The sequence below is a fragment of the Schizophyllum commune genome (assembly GCF_000143185.2).
Source record: "Schizophyllum commune H4-8 unplaced genomic scaffold SCHCOscaffold_7, whole genome shotgun sequence".
Lineage (NCBI taxonomy): Eukaryota > Fungi > Basidiomycota > Agaricomycetes > Agaricales > Schizophyllaceae > Schizophyllum > Schizophyllum commune.
In genome coordinates, this window is record NW_026089544.1 from 2287912 (window position 1) to 2307866 (window position 19955).

A 19955-nucleotide genomic window follows, 5' to 3' on the forward strand; every position below is an offset into this window, starting at 1 on the left:
GTCTGGACTGGCAGGAAACGGACGGGCGCGCCATCGCAAAGATACGAGAGCGGCGCGAGGTTGTGGAACATCGCATCGCGCAGCTTCTCGCCGTCGCCAGGCCAAGCGCGCACGGCGTTCAGCGCGAACGCACCACGCACCCGCCACTGCCCCAAGTCGCCAACGTATGAAGGGTCGCAGGCGCGACCGATAAAATCGGCATACTCGGGTGTCTCGCAGAGGGCGAGCAAGTCGTCGCCCGAGCAAAACTTGGGAGGCTCGCGCCTCGTGCGCAGCGCAATTCGCGTGTAGTAGTCGAAGAGCGGCTGCACGTAGAGGTGGGGGCGTCCGGGAACGTCGCCACAGACAAGCGGACAGTCCGCGAGGACGTGTGTTGCCCACGGCGGTGAGCACGTCGTGCAGCGTGTACTGTCCGGGTTAGACCCAGGTGAGTCGTGCGAGGGTTCGAACTGAACCATATTGACTGACAATGTAGTCGTGTTAGTGATGCCAGCACGTCTCTGGTCGAGCAGACGTGCCTGTTCGATTGCCACCGAGTGAATCGCGAGACCAGGAGGTCCAGAAGACGTCGAAGGTACGTGGTTCGCTTCGGGACAGTTTCGGCTTATATGGTCCTTAGACTCACAGCGGAAGCAGCGCCCCTCTTCACGGAGGCGCTTCAGGAGCTCAGGAGATTTTCCTGGCTTGCGGTTAGGAGGGGCGCGACCGTTCGCGCTCCTTCCATTCGGCGCGGAGGTACGTTGTGACCCCCTTGCCTGTCCGCTGAATTTACCTCCAGTGGTCCTCGAGCGTTCATTAGAGCTCGAGGTGCGCGTTCCAGCGGCAGCAGACGCGTTCGCTGGCGGCCTAGAGGAGGGAGCAGAAGAGCTCCCGCCTCCAGAACGTCGGGACGATGCAGATGCGCCACCCGTGCCGCTTCCGCGGTTGGGGGGCGATCCACCATGGTCGTCAGGGCGCCTGCCCTTCGCTTGGGCTCGGGCAGCGTAGCTAGCCTGCCAGAGCTGCAGAGCACGTCGGTACGTAGGCTCTAACTCATCAACTTCTTTGCTGAAGCCGTCCTCCATCAGGCGCTTCACGAGCCAGGAGTCAAGGCCTTCCCAAAACTTCAAGACCCGGTTTCGGCTGGTCTCCTCAGTCAGCACCACCCAGAAGCGCTCTAGATCGTGCATGTAGTCGCGGAGATCGCGATTGTCTTGGATACAGGACTTGTACCGAGTACGACATTTGTCTTTGTAGTTTAGACTGAAACAGTGATCGAATAAATCTCTGAAAAAGTCGTCTAGATTTGCGCTTCGAGAAGCACTAAGCATGTAGTTCTGCTTGTAGAACCTTCTGGCCTTGCCAGTGAGCCAACGCGAGACAACGTCGGCCTGCCGAGTGGCTGCCACTCGACCATCAGTGACATACTGAAGAGAATCAATGACGAAGGTCCAGAAGGCCTCATCGTCCTCCCGGCCGTCGTAGGACTCGGGAGGCTGCGGCTTAAGGCGGCTGGCCTTACCCGCGCTGTCAAACTGTCCGTCGTCATCCGAGTCTGAGCTCGGAAGGCCGACTACACGGCTTCTGATCATAGCCATGTACTTGTCCCAGTAGGACTCGCCCCCAGCTACATAGCTCGGACGAAGCTTGTCTTCGGGACTAGAAGCCTTCGAAGGACGTTCACGATGCACCGCGGGGGGCACAGAGGCCTCCGCGGTCTCGCGCTTGATTGCGCTCAGGTCACGTGTCGGTTGAACTTCGTTCGGCACCGATCGCTCACGTGCGACGCTCGCAGCGCGCGAGCGTGCGGCGCCAGACCCATCCGTGAGGAGTTCGACGAGATTGTCGTACCTCTCACTGAGCTGGCTGACCTGCCTCGCCAGTTTGGCATTGAGGGCGGCGTAGTCCGCGGCCTCAACAGTCTTGAGGTGGAGTGCATCGAACAGATCGGCGATCTGCTTGTTTTCGGCGGCGCGGGGTTCCAGATTTGCCAAAGACACCCTTGGCCCCTGATTGGGCACTTGAGCCCGCGATCCCCGAGCTCGATTTGCGGCATCCAGGATGTCCCGCTGAATCTCGGGATCGTGTTCGACCTCGTCGAAGTCGAGATTACCGAAATTGCGTAGATCCGGGCCTTTACCCTTATCCATCCGGTCCCTACTGTTTCCGGGGATAGAGCTCTCAGGTACGTTCACGCTTTCGGACTCGCGAGCCCCGTGCTCGCTGTTCTCATCATACTGAGGGAAAATTTTATTCGTAGTATTATCTACTTCCGTGGACTCTGGCGCGATAGCGCGACTGCCCACAGCACCCGGTGCACGCGGCTGAGCACCAGCTTCAGGCACGAGGCCGTCGGCGGCATGCGCGTGGGTCGGGGACTGAGCAGCGGCATCGGCCGACCACTCGCCCTCTCCAGGGTCTGCTCCGTCGAGAGCAGACACCTGGCGGGATACCCCCACCGTCGTGGCGGAAGCACCCGACGACGGCACAACGTCGTGTTGCACCGTCGCATGCTCGATGACCTGGTCATCGGCGGTGGCAGGCGGCGCATCTTGAGCGCCCGCCGTACCCGAGTCGGACTCGTTGTCCGAGAGTGCACTAGTGAAGGAGTCGTCAGTACCACGCCACGCGGTCTGAGACTCACCGGTGTCAACCGACGCTGCGCGAGGGCGGAAACGTCCGCTGGAGTCGCGCAGAGGTTGAGCTTTTGGCGCCATTGAGATTGTCGACAAGGAAGAAAGGGTAATTAAGCCGCGAAGGGTGCCGGGTTGATCAAGTCCGTTGCCTTAGCGGGGGGAATAGGGGTAGGTAGTGAAAACTTTGCTGGTTGCTGGTTGTCGAAGTCGAAGTCGATGTTTCTATCGAGGACGTCGAGCGAGAGAGTAAAAATATGAGGCGAGTACGGTGACGCGGAGAGCGGGCCGGGCTCGGCTCACGGAGATGATGAAGAAGATTCCCACGAGGTTACTCTGTAACGAAGTCTCGATTGAAAACCTTGCCCTCCTCCCTTGGAGGAGGGCCCTTTTATACCTACAGCTGTAAGTAGTCATAACTAGTCACGGAGTATATATACGAGTCATAAGAAACCAGGAGAACCTCAAGGAACTCCAAAGGAAATACCCCCGCGAGGGGTGAAGGCAGAGCACGTGGCGTCGGCTAAGGCCGAGGCGTCACACGGAACCTAGCTACTGTGACCCATGTCACGTCCCTCGCACGTGTTCGATCACATGATGAAGTTCGACTTCGGAAACGCCCAGACGGAGGACCGGTCACTGCACTCTTGCTTTGGTGCCTGGATCGTGCTATATAACAGAAATCACACCCTTATGTGTCTATCGGAGCGCAGGAGGTGAATGTGAATTGACATGTGCAGTCTCGCTATTTGTACGAGTTTAAATCGGGGTGTTCTCCTTCCCTCCGAAAAAAATGCGGACATCCTTCAACGCCACCACCTCCACAGATGCAAAATTTCGTGGCGCTCTCCTGGACTCGAGCATACTCTTTAGCCCGTGATCAATAGACTTCCAATCGTCGCCGCCACAAGCCATATTTAAGGTCAGCTTGGTCAGCTTCGGAACTAACGGACGCTCGTCCTCGGCGCAGGTCATGCGTCGAAGAAAGCCTTCCGTTATAAGCATCGGTGGCCTCTCTCCGAGTGCGTCGTCCACTGAAAGCTCCTCCAAGTCAGGGAGGAGTTTGAGGCAGCGGACAAGCTCGTCAGGACCGAGACTTGGATAGCTGAGGCAAATGCTGAGTTGTTTCACGCGCGCAGGCGCGCAAAGCAGGGCGGATCGAAGATGCGATATCGAGCCACGAAAGAAGTCGCTTCCAAGCCTGTACACAATTTCCTCGAGGGCGGGTGCTCGAATGTGCTCGAGTACCACACACGGCGCATCGTCGCTCAGCACAAGGCGTCGCAAGGACGGCATGTCCGCGATCTCGAGTCGCTTGTGCATGTCGTACTCGGCGAATGTTCCGGACTGGAATTTGACAGACAGGAAAGACAAGGTCCGCCTGACGCTGTGCAGGGCAGACACAATGGTGCGCACGCCAGGGTCTACGCTGTCCATGTAGTAGATCTCTAGTTCGAGAGAGGTCAAGTTGGGAAAGGCGGGTACGTTCAGGGGCAGCCATTCCATTATATAGCCGATCATTGGGAGGAGCATGATCTTGAGGGTCTCCAACCGCCTCGCATTGGCGAGGAAGTGCAGCGTGTCGCTCGTCGAGGGACGGCTCGGCCAAAATTCCACTTTTCTGAGCATGGGAAAGTCGAGCGTTGGTTGTGACTCGACAAGCTGGCAGGTAGCAGCGAGGAAGAGCGTTTCCCAGCGTGCAGCATAAGGACGTAGCTGGGACAGAATGTCGCCGGCACTCTTATCACTTGCCCAGATATGGAGCGGCAGGTCGCCGGCCAGCGCTGCGTGTCTCGCATAGTCATAGCTCGCCGAATGTCTTGTGGAAAGAGATGAGATGGAGCTCCATAGCCGTGGCGTGCTATATGCAGTCGTGCGCCATAGAACGCACACGGGCGCGATCGTCTTTGCAATCATCTCCGCACGAGAAGTCGTGGTATCAAGCACCAAGAATATTTCGGACAACAGCTCTGAAGGAAGGCGGCGCACGGGTGCCGCAATCGAACGGTTAACGTTGAGCTGCGATGTTACGCGCTCGCGCAGCGCCTCGAGGGATGGAGAAGGATGGTCGCCGAGAGCAAGTCGCGCGAGTTCATTCGAGAGCCGAATAGAGATCCCCTGGATCACCTCTCTCTCGCCCGGGGTAGGTACGAATCCGGCCCGTTGAAGCTCGATGCTCGCGAGGCACGAGGCACGTTGCAGGAGGACGATGATTTCGCTGCACTGCGTGTCCATGTCCACTGTCGAAGATTGATCAGGAGAAAGTCGAGTAAGAATATAGGGCATCCTCGCACCAGCATCTCGATTTTGTTGGTCACAGTACATGGTGGTTGCAACGAAGGCGCGAGTCAGCCTCGAGTTCGAACGCATGTCCTGCAGTTGGATCAGCTGCGCCGCACGTGTCCTCGATCGTGCTCGACACCGTTGTGCACGACAATCACGGCGCATGGTAGGCTATGGTAGGGCAGCAGGCTGATTCCCCGGCAGAACATGTCTGTCAGGTTGACTCTGGCCCTTGTTGAGGCTACCTACAGGTTTGACTAGAATGACATGTCTTTGCATTTCGACGAAGAAGAAATATGTTTCGTCAAAAACAGTCAAAGAGAATATTGGCATGGAGCAATTCCGACCATGAGATCTAGGATCCCCAAATCGTCGGCGCTGCCTGACAGGGACATCGCTGAAAACATAAAGAATAACTTCGCAGCCATTGGAACATTATGGACTTGCTGGGAATTGAACCCAGGACCTTTCGCATGCTATTGGAGATGCTAAGCGAACGTGCTACCACTGTACCACAAGCCCATGAGAGAGTAATCTCTTATGCTAATTATGAAAAACAAAACAATTCCTCGGCTTAACTCAAGACACGACGCGGCGCACAGTTCCCATCCACCAGAATATCACGATCAGTCATACGAAGCAATGTTCATTCCATTCAAGCCCGAGCGTACACTATTCTACAGGAAGACAATCACGAACGGAATCAGAGTAAGAGACGAGGCCGTGTATGAGTCCGAGAAGTCCAACAACTGCGAGGTCTTTTGCGACCTGAAGCACCTGCCCCAACAATACACATCGCCCTCGACAACATATCGAGCTCGAAGACAACTTGCGCACCTCACCAGCAACCAACGAAGCGCGTATGAGGATAGCTCACCACTCTCGCCATCCACTCTACGGGATTGTGAGCCCCGACCTAGAACCTCCCAAACACCTCCACATCCTGCGACGCCGCCTGTCCATGCGCCAACCTCAACGGCGCAAGCGCGCTCCGCATAGGCGCAACGATTGCCTGCCGTCTAGCCTTCACCGAACGATTGCGAGGGGCCGCGAGCTCGGGCACGACGTTCTCCTTCCTGGGCACAAAGAGGTCCCTCCTAGGCACGAATTCGTCCATCCTCGACGCGATGTTCTCCATTCCCATCCGAGCACGCGGCGTACGGCCGGGTGAGTCGTCCATCTCCGACGCGAATTCATCTCCTATCGTCGACGACTCGTCCACGGTCGACGTCGAAGCAGCCAGGGCAAGCAACGGAGCATCAGACGCCTTCGCCCCCGAATACCCCGCCCGCTTCCTCTGCGTCGGCGTCCTCGGCATGCCCACCACCGCAGTCGCGCGACGCGTCTTCGGCGTGCTGGGGGCGCGAGGGCGGGTGGTGACTTGAGTGGTTGGCGCCGAGACCGAGTGGACCGACGTCGCGGCTGGCTGGACCGCCGCTGGAGCCTCCGTGGTCGACAAAGATGCCGTCGGTGTCGACATCGTCGACGCCGAAGCCTCCTCGAGCGTCGCCTGTGACAAGCGATCATACGCCAGCCCGACCTCCTCATCCTCGCTCGAGCTCGGCACCTCCGGGAACGCATCAATCACCATCCGCGTGCTGACCGAGGCCGCGCTATGCGAGGTCTTGACACCGACGGCGCTCTGCGAGGTCTTCATGGCGGCGGCGCTCCTCGAAGCCTTGATAGCGGAAAACTCCACGTCGCGATCCTTGCCTATAACTCAATCAACATCAACCCACGACCCGCACCTAACCCATTAACACTCACCAAACACACCCGCCTCCCCACCAAAGTCAATCGCACACCTCTCCCCCTCGTCCAACACCGGCAACGAGTCCAGCGACGGAAGCGACGACACCGACGGGATCCACCCGCGCGACGATCTCGTCGTACGGCGGAAAGACCTTGACGAACGACGCGAGGAGTGCGACGTGCGGCGCGAAGAGTACGACGTGCGGCGCGAAGAGTACGAGGTGTGGCGCGAAGAGTACGATGTATGGCGCGAAGAGCGCGAGCCCGGCGCGGCGCCTGTGCGCGCATTCCGGAACGACGACTTCGGAACGTATAAGTCGTGACGAGAGCCCGAGTGGCAAGACGACGAGCGGCGCAAAGAACGAGCCGAGTGCTTCGAAGCCCTCGATGAGGGGCGCGACGAGTAGCAGGAGGTGTAGCAAGAGGAGGAACGGCGAGAGTCGTGGGAGCGACGAGATTCGGAGCGAGAGTGCCTTGATTCTGAGCGCGAGCGGCGAGATTCGGAGCGCAAGTGGCGAGATTCAGAACGCGAGTGCCTTGACTCCGACCGTGAAGAGTGTCTTGATTCCGACCTCGAAGCGTGCCTAGAGTCCGACCGGCGAGAGTCAGCCCTTGAACGTCGTCCAGAACCAGAGCGATCCGAGTTTGAGCGAGATCTGCCAGTCGAAGTCCGAGTTGGCGTGCGCTCAGAGTCGCGAGTCAATGACCTCGTGGGCGTTTTCTGCGACTCCCTCGTAGGCGTCCTTTGCGATTCCCGCGTGGGCGTCCTTTGCGATTCCCGAGTAGGCGCTTTGTTCGACTCCCTCGTAGGCGTCTTGTGCGAATCCCTCGTCGGCGTTCTCTGCGAATCGATCGTGGCCCTCGAAGCCCTCGTCGGCGTTATCTGCGAATCCACCATCGCCCTCGAAGCCCTCGTCGACGCCCTCGACTCCGACCGCTCCCTCCTCTCCCGCCTCCCCTCCCACGTACTCGCCGAGTCAAACGACTGGAAGGTGCTCATCGACCTGAACGTGCTCGCCGAGTTCCGCGTGCGGTACGAGCTCGCCGAGTCGCGAGTGCGGAGCGTGCTCGCAGAGTCGCGGGTGCGATACGAGCTCCTCGAGTCCCTCGTGCGATACGAGCTCCTCGAGTCGCGAGTACGGTACGAGCTCCTCGAATCGCGAGTCCGATAAGTCGAAGCTGATTCCGTCGTGTTCCGCCTCGAGTCCCAAGTACTCGCCGAATCGCGCGCCCTGTAAGAATCGCGCGTCCCCCTCGACCTCCTCCAATCGTACGTCTCCTGCGAGTACGCAGAGCCCAACGTGTACACCGACGCGTGAGTGCGCTGCGAGAAGCGGCGGGCGTCGTCGGCAGAGGCGGAGGTAGCAAGTTGCACGGCGGAGACGGAGGTAACCAGTCCCGGTTGGGGCGAGATAGTTCCGGCGGCGGAGGTCGAAGAGGCGTATCCAGTTGCCGAGGGATTTCCAGTTGCGGAGGCGTGTCCAGTAGCGGAGGCAGAAGTATCTAGTCCATGCTCAATGTTCGAAGCCAGACAGGTCGCCGTAGTGATATCGACAGACGCGGCGTGCGCATGCGCATACAAGGGCGTCGAACCGTACGTCCCCGTAGTCGGAGCGGCGTATGTCGCCGTAGTCGAGCCGTATGTCGCCATAGTCGGAGCAGCGCGCGAGAGCGTAGGCGAATCGAGTGCGCGACCGGAAAGCGTAGGCGAGTCGAAGCTCGAGGGAGAGTCCAAGGAAGCGGGCGAGTTAAGCATCCCGTCCGACAGCGCAGGCGAGTCCAAACCACGCGTGCGAGACGAACCATGCGAGCGAGCCGAGCCATGCGAGTTCTCCGAGTCGGAGCGGATACGACCGTAGAGCGGAGGGCACGGGCGGCCCGAGGCCGGAGAGTCGACAGAGTCCGAGTGCGTCAGGGCAGGCCGGGAGGGACGAGGTAGGGACTCAATGTGACGACGAGGCAGGGAGTCAATGTGAGGACGAACGGGGGTGTAGGCGGAAGGACGAGGCGACGCGTCGGCGCAGGTCTCGTGGGCGAGAGGAGAGCCAGGCGCAGGGTAGACCTGGCGGGCGTCGGCCATGTCCACCTTCGACACCAGCGACGCATCGCTGACGGGCACACCCTCCATCCGTCCGAACCACACCTGCGCACGCGCATCCGTGAATTCGGCCTGCGACTGTACCGAGCCAACGGACACCGCGAACGAGGTCGGCTTCTCCGTGACCTCCTTCTGCGCCCAAAGGACATCGGCCTCGGTGCGTTGACCCTACAAAGACAGGCAAAGACGTCAGCTCACTTCTCCCGCCCTACACAATCTGACTCACCTCGACATCCACCTCCTTCTCTCCCGCGCGCCGCCTCTCCCGTAGTCGCTTGACGCCTCGGCACGCGTACTTGGTCGCGAAGTACAACATGAATCCGCCGACGAGCGTCGCGCCGAGGCCGAGAAAGCAGAGGGCGGGGACGGTCAGGCTTGGGTTCCCCATGATACTGAAGCCATGCGTCGAGGTACCCGTAGGCGTTGGCTCGGGGCTGGCGTTCAGGAGGTGGTGTGCTGGGTTGGAGTCCGCGGCGATCATGGGGTTGGCACCGGCGGCGATGTTGGCGGATACCGGGTTCGCGTCGGCGGAAGGCGTCTCAGGGATGGAATACGTGTCGGCGGAGATGTCGATGGGGTGCAGCTGCCAGGCGGTAGCACGGGCTTCACGATGGCGATCAGAAACTGGTGTTGGCGGGTTGGCGGGTACCGTGTTTACGCCGACTGGAGCCATGAGTGCACGGGCAGCGAGTCTGTGTCTTCTGGTGCTGGTTTGTCCGTTCATGTTGAAGGTGCGTAGGGCGTTGGTGGAAGGAATGATAGGTGGATAGAATAACGAGGAATAGAGACGATATAGAGGGTGGACGGGAACGGCAAAAGAGCGTGGTAGATCAGAGTCTGTCAATGAAAAGAGAGCGTGAGGGTCCTTAGACTGAGCGAGTGTAGGGAATGTGTTCTAGGCGGGCTAGTAGAATGTGACTGGCGATGGTGGTGGTAGGAAACAAGAAGCGAAGAGCTCAATTGCCGCGGATATGCGCAGCCCCGGCGCCGTCGATCCGGGGCGCGCTGATGTCACCGAGAAGGCCGATGGCTGTCAAAGAAACTGTTCGTCCGAACTTCTACATGGCGTCGGCGAGGTTCGAGTTGGTTGCTGCATAGATTGAAAGATCGTCGCGATACATACGGCGTACTTTGCAGCTTGAGCAAGCGAGGACCTAGTATCAGCGCTTCGTAAAATAGTCACATAGGGCATCGAAGTCGGCGAGAAATACGCAAAAGCAGCAGTCCATCTGGAAGGGAGATCTTCGGAAGCAAGAAGCAAGCGGGAGTAAAAAGGTTATCGGCTGTTGCCGATCTTACCTTGAGAGCACCCTACCAAGATAGTCAGGCGAGGGACCCTACGATAGCTCGCGCAGGGGCTTACGGCGCGCCGCCACCACCTCAGAGGTAGCGGAGGACGTCGAGTACCCTTCTCATCTCCCCAATATTCGCCATTACCCACATGCTCGAGATACGAACACGATGTTGTCGCTATCTTGCGTACGGGTTTGAAAATGGATGCTCTGCCGCTGATTGATGGCAACAGAGAGTCAGACTGCTACACAGCCAATTTTCTGTTGGGCGTTTCTCACGTAAATCGGCCAGCATGTAGCTACAGCGTTTTCGGAAAACCTTGTCATGGACGAACTTTTTTCGTGAGCTGTCCCAAAAACCCAAAACACGAAAGTCGTGGGAACGGCTGCGTAGTTCCTGGCTGGCGCGCTGCGCCAAGCTGACTTCGTCGACGGTGCGCAGAGTCCCCAGGTGTCGCTGGCGGGCTTCCCGACGCCGCTGGAGACGATTGAAGGTCGTCTGGCCGCCGGAAAAGCCGCGAAATGGACGTCAGAGCGTCGTCCTGTGCAGAGGCCGCCCTTGGGTCACCGTTTGAGAGCTACAGAGCGGCTGAGTCCTTCGCTGCTCCCGTCGACGTTGGGCTTGGCATTCCCGCCCCACGAGCCTCAAGGCGCGCTTCAGGCAGGAAGTGAGCATCTATCTTTGGGTTTTTCTATTCTTAGAGTTTTTGGACGACGCTCAGAAAAAAGTTCCAGATGACAAGGTTTTCCGAAAACGCTGTAGTGCAGTACTGTTCCGCTATGCCAAGTTCCAGAGGTATGTTTTGTGCGGGTGGAGCTCTTCTCGAGTAAACCCCGGGAACAAGTCCAGGGTACCCTTCACGCAGTCACAATTGCTCACGCTTCAATCCCTTGCCTCGCACCTCGGCGAGGCCCCTGCGCCAGCAATCACGCTTCCCTGCCTCGTACCTCGGCGAGCCTTCTGCGCTAGAAATCACGCTTCCTTTGCCTGGTAATCGTCCAGTTCACGGTTGTCCTCGCCTCGCTTACGGCCCTTGAAGGCAGATCTCATGTGCCGCGCCGCGCGCACGAAGACAAGTGGGCTGTGCGGGGAGGGTTGCTCATCCGTCCTCGCGCCATATAAAGCTCGGGTTGGAGCGTAGGCTTTCGACGACAAAGCCGTCCTTTGTACGCGATGGCTTTCCTCCTTCTCACCTCTATTGCGCTCTCGCTCGCCGCGGGCAGTCGTGCGCAGGGTTTTCCGGACTGCGTCAATGGCCCGCTTGCGTCGAATCCGGTGTGCGATGCTAGCTTGGGGCACGTCGAGCGGGCGCGTGCGCTGGTCGAGGAGTTCACCGTCCCGGAGATGATCAACAACACCGTGAATGCTGCGTTTGGCGTCCCCAGACTTGGTCTGCCGCCGTACGAATGGTGGAATGAAGCTCTGGTACGCGTACACCCTGCGTGCTTGCCCAGCAAACTCACTATGCCCAAGCACGGCGTCGGCCTCAGCCCCGGTGTCGTGTTCTTCGAACCCGAGCCCGCCGTCGCGACGTCCTTCCCCATGCCCATCAATATGGGCTCCGCCTTCGACGACGCTCTCATGCTCGCAATGGGAGATGTCATCAGCACCGAAGCGCGCGCCTTCAGCAACGCCGGCCGCGCCGGCCTCGATTACTGGACACCCAACATCAACCCTTTCAAAGACCCGCGCTGGGGCCGCGGCGCGGAAACGCCCGGCGAGGACCCGCTGCACGCCGCGCGCTACGTGCGCAGCCTGGTCGAGGGCCTCCAGGGCGGCATCGACCCGCCCTCCTTGAAGGTCGCCGCCGCCTGCAAGCACTGGGCCGCCTACGACCTCGAGAACTGGGGCGGCGTCACGCGCTACGCGTTCGACGCGGTCGTCACCCCGCAGGACCTCGCGGAGTACTACGCCCCGCCGTTCAGGAGCTGCGTGCGCGACGCGCGCGCGGCGAGCGCGATGTGCAGCTACAACGCGGTGAACGGCGTGCCGGCGTGCGCGAGCCCGTACCTGCTGAAGACGGTGCTGCGGGATGCGTGGGGGCTGGCGGAGGACCGGTGGGTGACGTCGGATTGCGGTGCGGTGGGGAATGTGTATGATCCGCATGGGTATACGGAGGACTTGGTCAATGCGTCGACGGTGTCGTTGAAGGCGGGGACGGATCTGAACTGTGGGACGAATTACACGCAATACCTTCCGGAGGCGTACGACCGAGGTTTGATCGACGAAGACGACCTGAAGGCGGCGCTCACTCGACTTTATGCGTCGCTCGTGTGGTAGGTGGCTCATCCCCTCTGAACTTCCGCAGCTCACGCGCTTTAGGCTCGGCTACTTCGATGCTCCTGAGGACCAACCCTATCGTCAGATCACCTGGGCGGATGTCAACACTCCCGAAGCCCAAGCCCTTGCCTACACCGCCGCCATTAAGAGCTTTGTTCTCCTCAAGAACGACGGTACCTTACCTCTTACCGACTCCACCCTCTCCCTCGCACTCATCGGACCCATGGCCAACGCCTCCGCGCTGCAAATGCTGGGCAACTACTTCGGTATCCCGCCCTTCGTTATTGCGCCCTTACAGGGTTTCCTGGACGCCGGGTTTAACGTCACATACGTCTTGGGCACGAACGTCACCGGAAACGATGCAGGCAGTTTCGATGCAGCTGTGGCTGCCGCAGAGGCGGCAGATGTGGTCATCTACGTCGGCGGCATCGACAACACGCTGGAGATGGAAGAGAAGGATAGGACGGAGATCTCGTGGCCGGATAATCAGCTCGCGTTGCTGAGCGCGCTGGAGGGCGTTGGGAAGCCGCTCGTCGTTGTCCAGATGGGCGGCGGGCAGCTGGACGATACGCCGCTGAAGGAGAGCGACGCGGTGTGTAGTTCCTCTCTGTATCCATCCCTGACGCTGACCCGTGTGCCCAGGTCAACGCCATCCTCTGGGCAGGCTACCCCGGCCAGAGTGGCGGTACGGCGATCGCGGACACCGTCACCGGCAAGGTCGCGCCCGCAGGTCGCCTGTCCATCACCTAATACCCCGCCAGCTACGTCGACGAGGTCGCCATGACCGACATGACGCTCCGCCCAGACAACGCCACCGGCAACCCCGGCCGCACGTACAAGTGGTACACCGGCACGCCCGTCTATCCCTACGGCTACGGCCTGCACTACACGAACATCAGTGTCGCGTGGGCAAGTGACGCACCCGAGGCGTGCTATAGCATCCAGGATCTGACGGGCGAGGCGAGCGGCTTCGTTGACCTAGCGCCGCTGGATACGTTCAGGGTGACGGTGACGAACGAGGGCGATATTGCGTCGGACTTCGTCGCTCTGCTCTTCGTGAGCACGCAGGCGGGGCCTGCGCCTGCGCCGATTAAGGAGATGGTCGCGTATGCGCGGGCGTCCGATGTGCAGCCGGGCAATTCTACGGAGGTAGAGCTCGAGGTGACGCTGGGAGCGCTGGCACGAACGGATGAGAGTGGGGACGCGTCGCTCTACCCTGGGAAGTATGAGCTGACGTTTGACTACGACGGCGCGCTTTCCTTGAGCTTCGAGCTCTGCGGCGATGCCCAACTTATCGCCGAGTGGCCGGCGGATGTATGATCGAAATTGAAGAGTATTATGAACCCTCGCATCCGACGACGTTGTGGCCTGGGGGAGATAGAATAATATTCGTACATACAGTGTTGATAATCAATTTTCCAGCTCACTCACTCTACTCAACTCTCCTTCAGCGCTTCATCCACTTCACTCGACCTCAATGACCAGATGCCGGCTCGTCACCAGCGCCGTCGCACCCGGGACAAGCACGATCGTCTGTGTGTCATCAATGACGATCGCTGGTCCCGCGACCTCGTCACCAGGATGGAGGCTGTCGAGGAGGAAGATGGGCGTGTCTGGGACGCGGCCGAGCTAGGTGGGTGGGTCAGTAAAGTCCCGATGATTTGGTGGCGGAGAAGAAGCAGGATAAGGAGGGATGAGGCGGGGAGGGAAGGGGAGACGACACATAGCACGGCTCGCACTCACCTCCTCGAAGTACACGCTGTGCGTCCCATTGGCGCGCTCCTTGCTCACGCTCGCGGTCTTCCCTTCGGTGCGCAGCCGGCGCACCTCGTCGTGCACGTTCTCACCCAAGTCGTCGAAGGAGGAACCGATAGCGCGGACCTGGGCAGGAGGAGGATGGGTCAGTACCGAATCTACAGGGGACGAGCGGTTTGCGATGAAGGAAGCAGATTACGACCGCCAGCGAGCGTAGAGAGCGGAGAGCAATAATTCGATGAGCAAAACAAACGACCGTGACGCACCTTCACATCGTCCACCACAATTGCCTTGCTCTCGAGCAAGAAGCCGAACTCAGATTTGTACGCGCGCTTGAATGCGCCTTCGAAGTCCTCAAGAGCATCCGAGGAGGAGGGCACTGGGAGGATATCAGCTTTCTGGCCAGTACAGAAACACGGTCGTGCAAGTGAAAAAAGGACGAAGAAGTGTAACATAAGGACGAAGAAGCAGAAACGGAAGACGACAAATGACGAAGAGATATGATATCGCGAGGGAAAGTATCCCTCGGCCCGAGTAATCTGACCACTCACCATCCTCGCCCAGAACCATCAGCGCCGTGTCCGTCCCGTCGAACCGCATGTTGAGCAGCCGCTCAACCTTGATGCGCTCGGGAGGGAAGCCTTGCTGGGAAAGGGGTCAGCATCGAGGTCAGAGGGGTCAAAGGCCCTTGTCATACTCACCTCCTTCAGCTCCCCTCGTACATCGTCCTCCATTCGCTTTAGCCGCCCAGCGAGCTCCTTCGTGGTCTCCGACGTGCCATAAACGGCCGAGCTGGGTTCTTGACGCTCGAGGACGCTGTGGGAAGGTCGTCAATACTTGTTTGCACATTTGGCTCCCCATGTTCTCTTGCCCTTGGCTCGTCCTTCTCCCTCGATGACATCGACCGATGGAGCTCACGGAACCACAAACAAAGCATAAAGAATGACCGTGACACCACTCACCGCTCCGCCAGCGCCAGCCCATACGCGCTAAGCACACTGCTGTACCGGTGCACGAGCACGGTCTTGATCCCCAGCAGCCGCGCGATCTCGCACGCGTGCTGCCCGCCGGCGCCGCCGAAGGGCGCCAGGCTACAAGGCGAGTCCAGTCAGCCCTGCGCGCGCAATTCTGATACGGCTGCGAACGCACATATGCTCGCCCGTCGCGTACCCTCGCGCCTCGGTGAGCGCGCGGATCGGCCGACACATGGTCTCGTTGGCGACCTTGATGAAGCTGAGGGGGAAGGCGTGAGTATTGAGCATATTGCAGAGGTTAGTGGACTGGGCCAGACGCACCCATACGCGACCTCGTCCAAACTGTACGGCCGCTCTGTGCTCGGATCGGCGTTGATCTGCGTGGGTTGTTAGTGTAACTCCTGCGTTCAGCGCCCTCTTCTGATCAAGTCGTCTCTAGAAGGCAAAGGGAGACGCGTCTGTATCAGAAACCCAACACTCGCCTCCTCCTTGACCTTCTCCAACGCCGCCCTCGCTGCCGCCTCGTCCGGCCCCTCGTCCTCGTTCGGGCCAAAGATCTTCGGGAAGTGCGCGGGCACGAGCCGGCCAAGAACAAGGTTGGCGTCTGTCAGTGCGAGGGGGCCGCCGCGACTGCAAGAAGGTCAGCGGGTGGTAGGAACTGGATTGCAGAGGGGTGGTAGGGGACGGGAATGGCAGAAGGGTAGACGGGATTCACAAGGGCGAGACACGCGCGAGAGGGGAAGGGAGTACGAGGGTAGGCGGAAGGAGAGGCCGTGAGAAGAGGGCAGGGGAGAGAGATATAGGGAGAGGAGGTCAAGGGAGCGGGAAGAGGGATGGGGTATAAAGAGATGGGCAAGGAAACAGATGAAGGCAGCAGCTCTACGCACCGATAACACACCGGCCCCGGCACCGCGCCTGCACTTGCCGGGCCCGCCTGGAAGAGGCCGCGCGCAAAGGTAAGGCAGGACCCGCCTCCGGCAGCGACGGTGTTGATGTCGAGCTATCGAAGACGCTGAGCACACCGAACTTAAAGATTACGGATCCCCCGAGGACTACCGATCTCCTCGAGGACTACCAATCACCCCGAGAAGGCTCACCTGCGCGCCCACCACGCCCACGCCCGCCGTCACGCTCTCGTGCACCAGCTCGTACCTGCCCGCGAAGCGCGAGACGTCCGTCGAGGTACCGCCCACGTCGAGGCTGGGTAAAGTAGATCAGCCAAGTTCACCTCCTACCTTCCGCCTTCTCCACACGTTCGCCGCCATCTCCGCACGTCCGCCCGCCCGTTCAAGACCAATTCAACCACTCCCTCCCAAACAGAATATAAAGATTGACGACTCACCCAATAATCGCCCTCTTATCCCTCCCTTCGCCCTCGCCCGCCCAGCTCGTGCGCGCATAGCCTACCACGCCGCCCGCGGGGCCGCTCAAGATAGAGCGCAGGCCGGAGAACTGTGTCGCAGGGACCAGGCCGCCGGCGGAGGTCATAAACTGTGGTGGGGAGGTTAAATTGGGTTCAAATTTCGACTCATGAGGAGGAGGAACGAGTAGCGGGGAATAGTGAGGAGGTGAATGTTGGAGGAAGAAAGTGAGGTATGGGGGAAGTGAGGTATAGGACACTCTGAGATCGAAAAAACGAGGAGGGCGCTCACCTCGACGCGTCCCGTGTCGCGCAGCGCGGGGTCGAAGCCGGAGAAGAAGCCGTTGAGGTAGGCGCCCAGTACTGGCGTCAGATACGCGTCCGCCGTCGCGCTGGCGCCGCGCGGGACCATCTTGATGACCGGGAGGAGCGCAGCGGACTGGGATATGTGCGTGAAGCCGGCCTCGCTGGGGCGAGGGTTAGTGCTCTGCTCCGATCAGTCCAGCCCTCAACGACTGGAACCCACGAGCTTTCGACGCGCCGAACCGACATCCGAATAAACGGAGTGGAGTCAAAAGCTCAGACGATCGAGATTTTACTCACCCTGCCCACTCCGCAACCAGCTGCTCATGCTCCGGATACGTGTACGAGTGCACGAACACGATTGCGAGCGAGGTGTACCCCTTCTCGCGCAGCGCCTGCAGCTGCGGCTTGACGACCGCCGGATCAGGCTTCCTGAGGATGCGCACGGCCTCGCCGGAGAGGCCACGGACAATTTCTTCGGCGGGGGTCTGGAGGAAGGGAGGAGAGGAGGTCGGTCAGCATAAGTATTCCTTCCGTGGCGCTCAGCCGCGAGTGCGATGTGGCATTGTGGATCATGGTCGTCAACGACAGCCCTCCGAACCCCCATCACAACGACGCACCTCCCCATCGTATCCTCTAACCACTCTCCCGTCCTCGTCGAACTTTACGCCTCTTTCTTCCGCGCGCGGGTCGCTCGTGAAGCCGACAAGCGTGACGCGCTCGGCGACCTCGACGACCTCCTCGTACAGCGGGGCCGGGCGCCGGATGTTGAGGTCGAAAATCTTGGGGCGTGCCTGCGTGGGATGATTAGTTGGGTGAAAAGTGGAAAGAAAGTCGGAATGAGAAAGAAGAAGGCAGCGGACGGGGGATGTGATGTGATGATAATTTGAAGAAGAAGGAACGAAGGAAAGCCAGGCTGACGGACTTCGGCCTGGGGCGCATGACGGTGGCGAATCCCTCGGAAGCAGATAGAGCTCGACTCTCGATGCGCCTTCCAGATTGCCCTTGGCCCTCCCAAAGTGTACCCTCCGACTCAACCACTGCCTACCACCTCCCCTTATACCAGCCCACCCCCATCCTCGACCCACGAAACCCCTACTCACCTGATTCCCAATCAAAAGCACATCCCTAAAGCCCTCCGTAACCACCAGCGCATGCTTTTCCCCGCGGCGCTCCAGCAGCGCGTTCGTGGCGACCGTAGTCGAGAGTCGGATGGAGGCGAGCTTGTTGATGGGCAGGGGTTGGCCTGGATGGATGCGTTAGTCGGGATTCTCCGTCAAGCAGACGACGGGAAGTATGGGGGCAGAGGAGAGCGGGAGAAGGGAGATCCGATGGGGAGGGCAACGAAGGCGACGAGGAGGTAAGAAGATGGGCGTTGAAGACAAGAGAGGACGGGGCGGAGGGCTCGTCGGCGTAAGGCAGGAGATTGTGACGGAAGCAACAATGAGATTCGCAGTGCTGACAGAGAAGGTCGGCGGAGGAGGATCAAGTGACAGAGAAGTGTGACGGGGAGGTAGGGCGGCGCGGGCGGAGCCAAAGACGGCGGTATGATGGGTGCGTCGGGTGACCGCGTGTGTAAGCAGACAATGACCATGATTTTCGGGGACGGGTGACAATGAGAACAGAGTGGCGTATATGATTGAGTCGACCATCGAGAACCCATGGCGTAGCTTCCTTGCAGAGGAGTTCCGTGCATCCGGGAAGGGAGGGGGCGAATGGTCGATATCGTCCACAATGTGAGGAGCCCCGGCCAGCGAGCCGTCCTCCACTGCCCACCACAGATCCATCTCGCCTAACCACTCACCTCTCGGGACCTTCTCCCCCGTCACCGCCTCCAACACACGGCGAATCCCTTCAGTCGGCGCGTCCGGATACGCCGGGTCCTGCGACAGAAGCTTGACGATGAGCTCGCGCGGCGGGCCCGTGGGGTTGGCGGGGTCGGGGTAGGAGCTGGGTCATAGTGGGGAGGCGGATGAGAAATCGAAGAGGTAAGGAGGAGGGGGAAAGGGGGAGAAAGGGGAAGGGCATGGGGAGGGGGAAAGGGAGAGGAGCACGCGTGCGAGGGATGGATGATTCGGAAGGGGGAGGGATGTATGGGCGCGACGACAGGTGAAGCATGGCAGGAGTAAGCGTCAGCACCACCGATCATGGAGAGATGGCGCTACACGCACGCATGGACGTCGCAGAAGGTGCCCCCACGGTCAGCCGCGATGCGGATCGAATGGTCGGGGATGGTGCTCATAGTATGTTGGTGGATAGTATGTTCAGGGTCTTGAACGTCGTCGTTGCGTTTAGCACGGCTCAGTGCAATAGGTGAATGAAACGATGAATCCCTTGCTCCGAGGTCCTGGTGGCTGCCAAAGTGCCGAAGTCGTCTGGCCGAGCTATATCGTCCAGCGGCCTCTGATCACCCTGGGTAGCAAGCGCGATCGATACTTATCGCCCGTCCGCTACGGTCGGGGAATAAGCGCTCGTGATGGCGGGAAGCAAGCGCCGCGGGCAAGCCGATACAACGAACATTGATGATGATACGGAGCACGGAATGACGCCAAATGCCGTCGATTCGAGCCGGACGCTTCGATGGCATCCTGAGATTCAAGACACACCGCGGACAAAGGAGGACTAGACTGGACTCGCAATGTTTGATGCCATCGAGGTCCGCCATCCCCCAGGCTCACGGGAATACGATGTAAAGAAATTAGAGGGGAGACAAAAAAGACATCATGTCCTACGTATTTGATGGACTTGCTGGGAATTGAACCCAGGACCTTTCGCAGGCCTCTGTGAAGATGCTAAGCGAACGTGCTACCACTGTACCACAAGCCCTTGGTAAAAGAGAGAAATGTAAAAAATATGTAAGGTACGCTCAATGTCACGGTAACAGGACTGTCACGATCGCTGGCACGTGTGTTCGGCAACTGGCGGAAAGCAACCTTGGTCTTGACCCTCATCTTGTCTGCTGGGCTCGCTCGGATTGCGCGCTCGTCTCTCTGCCTTACGATAAAATTATCCAGCTTACTCGGTCCATATCGCAACATCTCATTTCTGAGACGATGATCGACCTCTCTCCCCGCAGAGGTGTGGTCTTCAGCGGGCCGTCGTCTTGTTACTTGTATCGGAAATAATGCCCAACTCAAAGTCTTGTCATATGTCATTCATGAGAGAGGCTCGAAGATGCATACTCCTTGCTTCTGCCGACTCCTCTCCAGCTCACCTACTCAAGCAGCGCCGAACGGACAGTGTCC

The 19955-nt window shown here is 59.6% G+C and overlaps 5 protein-coding genes and 2 non-coding genes across 7 annotated transcripts; 1 reads left to right on the forward strand and 6 right to left on the reverse strand.

The window, feature by feature from the left end:
* Nucleotides 1–3312: 3312 nt before the first annotated feature.
* On the reverse strand, nt 3313–4942 carry SCHCODRAFT_02581995 (uncharacterized protein). The gene is made up of 2 exons (XM_050343927.1): nt 4907–4942; nt 3313–4852 (listed from the first exon to the last, which is right to left on the reverse strand). The coding sequence occupies exons 1-2, from the start codon at nt 4935–4937 to the stop codon at nt 3372–3374; spliced, it is 1512 nt and encodes a 503-aa protein (XP_050199818.1). The 5' UTR covers nt 4938–4942; the 3' UTR covers nt 3313–3371.
* A 391-nt stretch (nt 4943–5333) lies between these two features.
* On the reverse strand, nt 5334–5417 carry SCHCODRAFT_t133. The gene has a single exon. It is a non-coding gene; the product is annotated as a tRNA-Ala (tRNA).
* Nucleotides 5418–5811: 394 nt separating this feature from the next.
* On the reverse strand, nt 5812–9469 carry SCHCODRAFT_02506275 (uncharacterized protein; the record flags this gene model as incomplete). The annotated part of the gene is made up of 4 exons (XM_003030753.2): nt 5812–6608; nt 6721–7127; nt 7196–8913; nt 8972–9469. The coding sequence occupies 4 exons, from the start codon at nt 9467–9469 to the stop codon at nt 5812–5814; spliced, it is 3420 nt and encodes a 1139-aa protein (XP_003030799.1).
* An 841-nt stretch (nt 9470–10310) lies between these two features.
* On the reverse strand, nt 10311–10595 carry SCHCODRAFT_02736233 (uncharacterized protein; the record flags this gene model as incomplete). The annotated part of the gene is made up of 1 exon (XM_050347152.1): nt 10311–10595. A coding segment is annotated over one exon (285 nt), but the record flags the coding sequence as incomplete, so codon positions are not given.
* Nucleotides 10596–11211: 616 nt separating this feature from the next.
* SCHCODRAFT_02600652 (glycoside hydrolase family 3 protein) lies at nt 11212–13638 on the forward strand (the record flags this gene model as incomplete). Its single annotated transcript, XM_003031141.1, has 5 exons — nt 11212–11463; nt 11512–12314; nt 12361–12910; nt 12961–13055; nt 13080–13638. 5 exons carry the CDS (start codon nt 11212–11214, stop codon nt 13636–13638), a joined length of 2259 nt encoding a protein of 752 aa, XP_003031187.1.
* On the reverse strand, nt 13627–19202 carry SCHCODRAFT_02630133 (uncharacterized protein). The gene is made up of 18 exons (XM_003030752.2): nt 18882–19202; nt 18515–18660; nt 17814–17956; nt 17331–17504; nt 17011–17198; nt 16700–16874; nt 16390–16538; nt 16145–16247; nt 15935–16047; nt 15530–15677; nt 15369–15424; nt 15223–15306; nt 15036–15164; nt 14775–14889; nt 14625–14718; nt 14340–14452; nt 14062–14199; nt 13627–13947 (listed from the first exon to the last, which is right to left on the reverse strand). Exons 1-18 carry the CDS (start codon nt 18950–18952, stop codon nt 13783–13785), a joined length of 2304 nt encoding a protein of 767 aa, XP_003030798.1. The 5' UTR covers nt 18953–19202; the 3' UTR covers nt 13627–13782.
* Nucleotides 19203–19450: 248 nt separating this feature from the next.
* SCHCODRAFT_t132 lies at nt 19451–19536 on the reverse strand. Its single transcript has one exon. It is a non-coding gene; the product is annotated as a tRNA-Ala (tRNA).
* Nucleotides 19537–19955: the final 419 nt, after the last annotated feature.